The following is an 8,977-nucleotide window of genomic DNA, read 5'->3' as shown; positions in this document are numbered from 1 at the left end:
TAAATAAGTGTTTTAACCTTTATATTGCAAAAGAAAAAGAATGAATTTACAATCTAAAACAAGAATTCACCTATTAATGATGCGTGTGCGACTCTTTTCTGTAGATGCGACATAAACAAACTTTATATGCATTAACGGATGTATATCACTTATCTGATAGTATGTTATATATTATTGAAATTAATACCTCAATGCTTCACTCGAAGAGTAGCAACTGTTGGGCAAATTCCCAACTTTCTAGCCAACGCAAATATATTAATATATTCTTGAAATATTTAACAAAAACCTCACATGCATTAAGGGGCGGATGTACATTGGGACCAAGGTAGTCTCAGGACCACCTAGAGTTTGAAAAATATACATGTGAAAATCTTTTAAAGACTCTTCGAATATTTGGTATGGATCTCTTTTATGCACTAAGTGTTTGATGTGATGCTTGCTAGACATATCTCGGCAGGATTCAACAGGTTGTGTCATAAGAACTCGGCAAATTCTTTCTATATCATTCATTAGATTGCTTTAAAATATATCGATATCGGTTGACATGTGCGCAACATGGTTCAGTTGACAACAAACCCATCAAGTATTAAATGAAATATCACAACGAATCAATTGAAATTTTTTTGTGCTTCTCACACTCTGTTTCTGTCTAAAAAACCTAAACCTTGAAGCTACTCGGACGTGAACGAAAAAGCCAAGTACAAACAAAACAATATCCCAACATTATTTAGAAAGCCAACATATTTGGTGACGAGGCAAACCAAATTATTTGACTATTTAAGATAGCACGTAAACAAATGTGGGCCACAGGACCCACCACCCCCATCAACATTGAGATTGAAGCCAACTAACTCGTATGAAGATGCCGACAAGATGATGCGCCTTGTTATACCAGCCCAAAGAAACGAAGGCTGCATAATTATTATTATTTTTGTTAAATAATAAATTTATTAGATTAAAATGTTAAATTAGAAAGTCGATTATCGAACAACACTGCTCTCTACCACTTTAATAGCGTAGGGGGTTTCTTGCATAATTAATTAATAGTACAGTTTTCTGGCGAAACCACAAAAAAGCCCATTTCTCACGCAGTGTCCCCCTTCCCTTGAATTATATCATCAACTGCGTTTAAAGCGCGCAAGCAACCGCTCCCTCTCTCTCTCTCTCTCTCTCTCTCTCTCTCTTACGCGCATTTTCTCAAATACATTGCGCGCACGGTTACACCCACTGCCTGAGTTCCTGAGATACTGCCTCATACCCTCGCTTGCGCTTCCAATTCGTTTGGGTTCCTGATTTAATTCAACTTTGAATTGAAATATTTCGTTTCATTTGCTCTTGGGCAATTGAAAGTTTTCGATTTTGTGGAGAAATCGATTCGATTCTCTCTGTGGGGTTTTGGGCGCCATGGCGATTGCAGCGGCAGCTGTCATCGTCCCGCTGGGCCTGCTCTTCTTCGTCTCAGGCCTCGTCATCAATCTCATTCAGGTGCAGCTTCTTCTCGCTTTTTTGCTTCATGGGTTCTGGATTTCGTTTCGTTATTGCCTAGATTTGGGTTCGTTTTAGCTCAGTTTTGTGTCTTCTGCTATCGATTTCTTCAATTTATGCGTGACTTCCACGAGGGTTTTGCTTCTTTTCGTTTTAGCTTCATGGGTTTATTGTTTCTCAAGTGGGTTGTTTGGGTAAGGTATGCCTGTCAGCTTGCCTCTCAAACTAGGTTTTGTTTCTACTTTCTTTTTGTGACCTGTAAGCTTTGTTTGATTGTGAAGAACGTTTCGGAAAAGAAACGAACTTTCAAACGTTTTTTTTCAATCCTATACGCCGTCAAAACCATTGAGCTCAATTCTATTATCCAAAACTGACTACAAATTTGCGATTGGTTTGCTTCGATTCTCTGTTTCTGTTCTATTAGCATATCAGTTGTGTGTATGTGTGTGTGTATATATTTATATACACACACGCACATTTGTGCACATGTGTGTGTGTGTCTATGCTACAATTTTTCTTTTGAGGTTTTAGTGGATTTAGCTTACTTGGTTTGTTGTTTCAGGCGATTTGCTTCATTCTTATTCGGCCACTGTCTAAGAATACATACAGAAGGATCAACAGAGTGGTGGCAGAATTGTTGTGGCTGGAACTCGTATGGCTTATTGATTGGTGGGCAGGTGTTAAGGTACTAGCTATATCCCCCATATCTTGTGATTTTGATTATTTTGATTTCTCTTACTTCCTTAAATGCAATCGATTTATTGTATGGTGAGTACTTTTAGGTGCATTCCCACTTATTATGCCAGCTTCCAACAGCTTATTTTTTTCAACCAAATTTTTTCCATACAACCCTTATGAACCAATCATGGAAACAGCCTCTTTGCAAAAGCAAGGGTAAGGTTGTGTACAATAGGCGTTCCCCCAACCCTAGCAAAGCGGGGAGCCTTGTTGGCTTAGGGTCACCCTTTTAACCCTTATGAACCAATGGTTAAAGTTATTGATGGGTTTGAAAGATTCACAGCAGAAATTGCTACCACAAGAAAGACTAGAAGATTAATTCTTCTGATAAGCTTGTATAAATCCCTGAAATGCATCACAATTCCTTAAGGAAAGCTGAGTACTTTAAGTCAGTAGTAATAAAGTGAAGGACATTGCTTATGACCTGGTGTAATGTTTACTTTAAGTGTCTTGAGATTAAAATTTTGAGTCTTGAATCTTGATTTAGTTAACTGTTTCTGTTGCAGATCCAAGTGTACACAGACCCTGAAACGTTTCGTTTAATGGGTGAGGAAGGATTAAACCTTCTCTTTTGTTTGATGTTTCTTTGTGTTTAGGACTATGTATGTATTGCCCTTTTCAAAATTATGCAGGATAACTTATTTAAATGCATGTTTTCTATTTTCTAGGTAAAGAACATGCACTTGTCATGTGCAATCATAGAAGTGATATTGATTGGCTTGTTGGATGGGTCCTGGCTCAGGTACAAAGTTTATGTATCATGCTTTAGTCACTGGCATGCACAAATCCATGTAACCAGACACATAATGAGTATATAATATATTCATACGTATACTAATTATAAAAATAATGCCCATACTTATTTAGTTTTTGGCTTTTTGCATATTTACATATGATAGAGGCACCAAAAACTACATTGAAGACTTATTCACATGTACTTGTAAAAGAAGTTCACTGTTTGAATTTAGGCTTTTGGTTCGATATGGAGTTGTATTCTCTTTATATTAACGATTTAAATTAAATGTACTTATGCAGCGGTCAGGTTGCCTTGGCAGTGCCTTAGCTGTAATGAAGAAATCATCAAAGCTCCTTCCGGTATGTTCCACCATAAGATGCCCTGACAGTATGTGTTGATGAAACTTGAAGGCACTAGCCGTTAAGTTCAAAATACGTGTGTTTGTGTGCATGCATCCACATTTATGTGAATATTTTCTTGTCAGACACTATGACAATACATTTTTGATAGAATTTGAATCAGGACCATTGATTACGTTGATTCTTGCATGTATGTTTGGTTTAGATCGTAGTTTGCCAACATAAGCATCTTATATTGACTTGCCACATTGTTTTAACAAGAGGGTATTTCATATATACAAGGCTCTTCCATGGAGGAATTCAAAAAGTTGGGTCCCTTGTGGGGGCCCATCAGTATTGTAGTTCAGTATCTGAACTGTCTATCTTCTACAGAATTCATTTAAGAATCATCCTGTAGATCATTGAATGTGAAATGGCAACTTAGCCTAATCATTGATCATTAAGGCATCTAATCGTGATCAAATAAATAAACCAACACAATGTTTCTGGTCAGCCCCGAATGACTGTAAATGATAATTAAGTGGTTAGGTGGTTTCGATTTTGCTGATTTTGACAAAGATGATTCTTGAATGGAGACTAAAAACAACAAATTGTTCAGATTCTTGAGCAGAATCCCCTAGAAAATTGGAGGGTCTGTATATATAACATATATTTTATCAAATGGGAATAATTTAGAATCTTAACAGCTTAGATAAGATTTTAAAAATTTAGAGTTTGTGAAGCTATTGAGGCCATTAGTTATTACTGGTTAGGAGTATCAATATTTAATTTCAGATCCTATTGTAATGTTATAGATTTTTTATTTTTATTTTTTAATTTGATTTTATCCATTATTCATGAATTAATTAGTGGTTTTGGGTTTTTTCCTCAAACATTGTCTTGTGGCCCCATTTTCTTTATCCAGCCTACATTTCATTCAACTTAAGTGTTATCATTTGCCTTTGCTTTTGAGGGTTTACTCCTTGTCACTAAATGGAATGCCTTTATACATGCAGGTCATAGGGTGGTCAATGTGGTTTTCTGAATATCTCTTTTTGGAAAGAAGCTGGGCTAAAGATGAAAGCACTTTAAAGGTATGGGTGTGTATGTTGTATATGTACATACAACACACTATATGCACAATATACACAGGCACACATAACTTTTAACTATATAATTTTCCTTCTAATGAATTTGTAATGGAGTCTCTCTTGTCATAGCCGTCTTCAATTTGATAAAAAATCTGGGCATACTGGCATAGATATACAAAATATATTCATCTATAGAAGTGAGGTTTTGTTGCCAAGCTAAAGAATCAGCTGGTTTTTAATGTTAATGGTTGCTTATGTAGTTTGATGGAAAATTTCCACCAAACCCTCATTCAATTCTTTAATCAAATCTCTACAAGAAAGAGTTTTCATTCATCTTCCAAAAGAGGCTACCTAAAAAAACTCTCCGAGTCATGTAATCAAGGATACTTCCAGTTGTTGTGCCCGTAGGAGTCAGTAACTTTCAATTCTCAAAAATCTCCCATATAGGTTTTTGCCTTGGAGGTGAAGATGACAGTCATCTTTCCGTTTTTCCTACTTCCATAGCTATTTTCCAATTTCCAGTGAACTAATTCTTTTTTCTTTTTCAGTCAACTCAGTGAGTGTCTTCTCATTTTTGAGACAGTCCTTAACTCTAGATGAAAGTTGTGCACCTATAACCGTTTCACTTGAAGAAACAAGAGAGATTTGAAGAAATAGAGAATGCTTTAGCTTTGCTGCCAAGTTTATGTAGGACAGCAGAAGGTGAGTTGTTGCCTACGGTTTGTGGATACAGATGGTAGAAACTCTGTTAATTGGAAGATGTTTGGATAAATGAAGTTTTGGAGTTGCTGTTTCTCCAAGGTAAGATGGGGAATATAATAGGATGGTGGGTGTGACCAAGGAGCATGGTGTTGTTGGAAGGATGCTTTGTGGACAAGCGCTGTTCAGTCCCTCCGGTGGTGGGTGTGGTTAGAGAGGAACAAGCTAATTTTTAACAAGGAGGAGGAAGTGGGTGAAATTTGGGGTAGATTTAGACTACTTGCTTCTCTTTGGGCTGCTTCTGTCAAAAGTATTTCAAGAATATTCCTTTTAGTGCAATCCTGGATTAGCTACTTGCAACTAAAAGGAATGATCCTAAATAAAACAGAATTTTCAATAACAGGTTCATTTCTAACCTAGCTGTTGCTACCGCACCACATAACTTTAATGCAGCCCAGAATCCTTACAACCCTTTTGGCCAACTTGAAATAATCTTATATAGAGCAACAATAAAGAAAACTAATGAAAGAAACAATTTTTGGAATACAATTTGAGTTTCTTTTATTAGTCAGACTACCCTAATACCCTAATCATGATGGTAAATCAGAATAAAGCTGTTAAGAGTTTGTAACTGAGCTTGAACAAAGATATCCCACTTTATAAAAAAGCAAGATTTCATTGTGGTGAGTTGGTGAATGAAGTGGTAGTCAATTGCTTAGAGCTGGCATGGAGCTTGGGTATTGTTGTGAGTGGTTGTGTGGTCATTGACAATGGTAGTATCAAGTTTATTGTGTGGGAGATCTTTAATGTTCTTAGGTCGAAAACAGATTTAGGTTGACTGACTAGCTTTCCTTATCTCTTGCTTTTGATGGCTTCTGTTTTGTTGTTTCTTTAATTGGGTGAAGTTCAGGGTACACGTTGTCTGCTGTGTTGTATTTTATCTCTTTTCAATGAATGTTTTGTTTCTTGTAAGAAAAAACTTTACTAATATCATATAAGTGGTCATGTGATGAAAAAATTACAGCGGGTGATACTTCAACTGACTGAACAGACAATTATTGATTTATGGAATTTAGGTGTCAGAGTTTCAAGTCTAGGGACTAATTTTGGAACAGGTTTAAAAGTTAGGGTATTGGTCAATCTATTTTGAAATGTATGTGCATGTTAACGCGTCTACTTTTGGAAGTAACCTCAAATCTTGTGGTTATGCATCTGCAGTTAGGTCTTCAACGGTTGAAGGACTACCCTCAGCCCTTTTGGTTGGCTTTGTTTGTAGAAGGAACTCGTTTTACACAGGCCAAGCTTTCAGCAGCACAAGAATATGCAGCCTCAACAGGGCTGCCTGTACCTAGAAATGTTTTGATTCCTCGTACTAAGGTAAAATTCTTATTGCATCTTCCCATAATAAGGATTCAGTAATAATTATTTTTGTGGAATGCCTTTTCCGTTCCTTGCTGGTTAAGAATTCGCCATCAGTAAAAGTACAATGTTCTGGAATCCTCCTTTACTGGTCCATTATTCTCTATCACACGTGGTCTGGGCTGTCTGGCATGTCTAATAACTTCCTGTTTCTTTCAGGGTTTTGTCTCTGCAGTAAGTAATATGCACTCATTTGTTCCAGCCATATATGATATAACGGTGGCTATTCCTAAGGCTTCACCTTCACCAACAATGCTAAGACTCTTTGAGGGGCGACCTTCTGTGGTAAGCCTAAACATACTTCAGATTTTAAAGATGCTGCTTAAATAATTTATATTTATGTTGTCGGATAGCATGCAGGTTTGGGCATTAAATTCCTAACTAGCGTACCAGTACTGAAATAGACTATTAAAATGCACATTTTCGTTCAATTGGATAACAATCTGGCATTTTTGTGCAAGGCATTTTAAGAAAATCCATCCAGATAGTTGTGATGTGATGTGCAATGCGAGTAGTGAAAATGCCCTTTCATTCTCTTATTCTTTGTGGTATTGGATCACTAGTTGGTATGTCATTTTTCTGATATGACATTTAGGGCGCATGCTTTTCTAATATATTTTGCGTGGGTAATAGGAAGTGCTTTATGTCATCACTGGATGTCAACTACATAATTCGAAGCTATTCTCCCATCCTGTTATAATGCTAGATTTGCATACTCCAGTCATTTGGTTTTCACTTATTTTTACTGCTAACATCATACACAATGGCAGCAGTGTTGTGCACTGTGCTGCCCATTTCATATTTGGGTTTATATAAATTTGCTTGGTTGTTACTCTCTTACAGGTGCATGTGCACATTAAGCGGCATTTAATGAAGGAATTACCTGAAACTGATGATGCTGTTGCCCAGTGGTGTAAAGATATATTTGTGGCAAAGGTGGTTACTATATTTTATGTTGCATGAACTTGTGTTCCTCGCATTTCTGTTATCTTTTGAAAAATAAAAGGAAGAAATGAAGATGACTTTGCACAATTATTCTTGAAATAATTTGAACTCAATAATCCGGTTTTCCTTTCCAATGATTCGTGTACCAGTCTTCTAATTCTGGTATCTTCTTATTTGCCTTTTGTACTCTAGGATGCATTGTTGGATAAACATACTGCAGAGCAAACTTTTGGCGATCAAGAATTGCAAACTACTGGTCGGCCACTAAAATCTCTTTTGGTGGGATACACACTCTTACAAGTCAATATTTTTTTTATTAGCATGTATTTTCTCTCTATGTTTTACGGGAGGTGTTTTGTAATTACTGCTAATTAACTTGTATTTCGTGTAGGTTGTTGCATCTTGGTCATGTCTACTTATTTTGGGGGCTCTGAAGTTCCTCCATTGGTCTTCACTTCTATCCTCGTGGAAGGGTATTGGGTTCTCAACATTGGGTTTGGGCATTGTTACCGTCCTGATGCAGTTCTTGATTCGGTTTTCTCAGTCAGAGCATTCAACCCCTGCCCCGGTGTCTCCTGCAAAGAACGTTAGCAAAGGACAGTCTTCAGGCAAAGCAGACAAACAGCAATAGAGTACACAGCTTGATATCCAGGCCTTTTGTAAGCGGGTGAGTTGTTACTCGTGTGACTCATGTGCTTTGTCACCCCTGCCTTGCCTTAGTGAAGTTCCTTCGCCGTGCTGTGGTGCCCCTTTGATTTTGTAAAACACGTATTATGTATGCATATCTCAATTCATTAACGGTTGGTTGATTAGGGCAATTTCTGTATATACTCTGAAAAATTGGCTGTAGCAGCAGTGCTAGGCCTAGAATACTCCTATGAAATTACACTGCCTTTCATCTTGTTTGTCATTTTAAATGTCAGAAACCCTTCAATTTATCAGCATTAGTGACCATGGTGAAGCTTGGACTTGTAATTTTATTGCACTAATAGAGTAATGTGGTCAATTTTTCAATTATTCCATGATCTAAGGTAAGTGGTAGCAAACATGCTCATTTACTTTCGTAAGTTCTAGCAAACCCTTATTTCTTTAGGTTAGCCCTAGATTTTCAACCATGCTAATGGAGTGGATTCGAGGAAACCAAATGGCTTCACCACCATTTACACTACGAAACACAATAACTCATATTTTCAACTTTCAGCGTTTGACAAACCCAAAAAAAATAAAAAATAAAAAAAAAAACAACTTTCAGCGCTAATGGTTATGAATTGAAACTTAAAAACCCATCTTCTCAACTCCAAAAAAAATTGAAATCAAACGAAAAAAAATTGCATAAATCAATTCATACCTTAGTTGGAGATTTAAAACTTCAAAATCACCATCCATTGATAAATTATATATATAAAAAAAAAAAAAAAAAGAAAGAAAGTTTGTTTTCTCTATAAAAGCTCTTAGGATTTTAGCCGGAATGAATGTATGATAAACATTGCGTGAAACTAAGGTTTAATTATTGCTTGTGGGTTTAT

At 36.6% G+C, this 8,977-nt stretch overlaps 1 protein-coding gene across 1 annotated transcript; it reads left to right on the top strand.

Annotated features, from left to right (window-relative positions):
- The first annotated feature begins 1,052 nt into the window (after positions 1–1,052).
- On the top strand, positions 1,053–8,468 carry LOC137713122 (1-acyl-sn-glycerol-3-phosphate acyltransferase 2-like). The gene is made up of 11 exons (XM_068452381.1): positions 1,053–1,485; positions 2,048–2,170; positions 2,730–2,769; positions 2,892–2,965; positions 3,259–3,318; positions 4,314–4,391; positions 6,306–6,464; positions 6,666–6,791; positions 7,350–7,442; positions 7,644–7,730; positions 7,843–8,468. The coding sequence occupies exons 1-11, from the start codon at positions 1,405–1,407 to the stop codon at positions 8,080–8,082; spliced, it is 1,161 nt and encodes a 386-aa protein (XP_068308482.1). The 5' UTR covers positions 1,053–1,404; the 3' UTR covers positions 8,083–8,468.
- The last annotated feature ends 509 nt before the right edge of the window (positions 8,469–8,977 follow it).

Source organism: Pyrus communis, chromosome 13 (genome assembly GCF_963583255.1).
Source record: "Pyrus communis chromosome 13, drPyrComm1.1, whole genome shotgun sequence".
Taxonomy (NCBI): domain Eukaryota; kingdom Viridiplantae; phylum Streptophyta; class Magnoliopsida; order Rosales; family Rosaceae; genus Pyrus; species Pyrus communis.
This window is presented reverse-complemented; position numbering and strand designations above follow the sequence as displayed.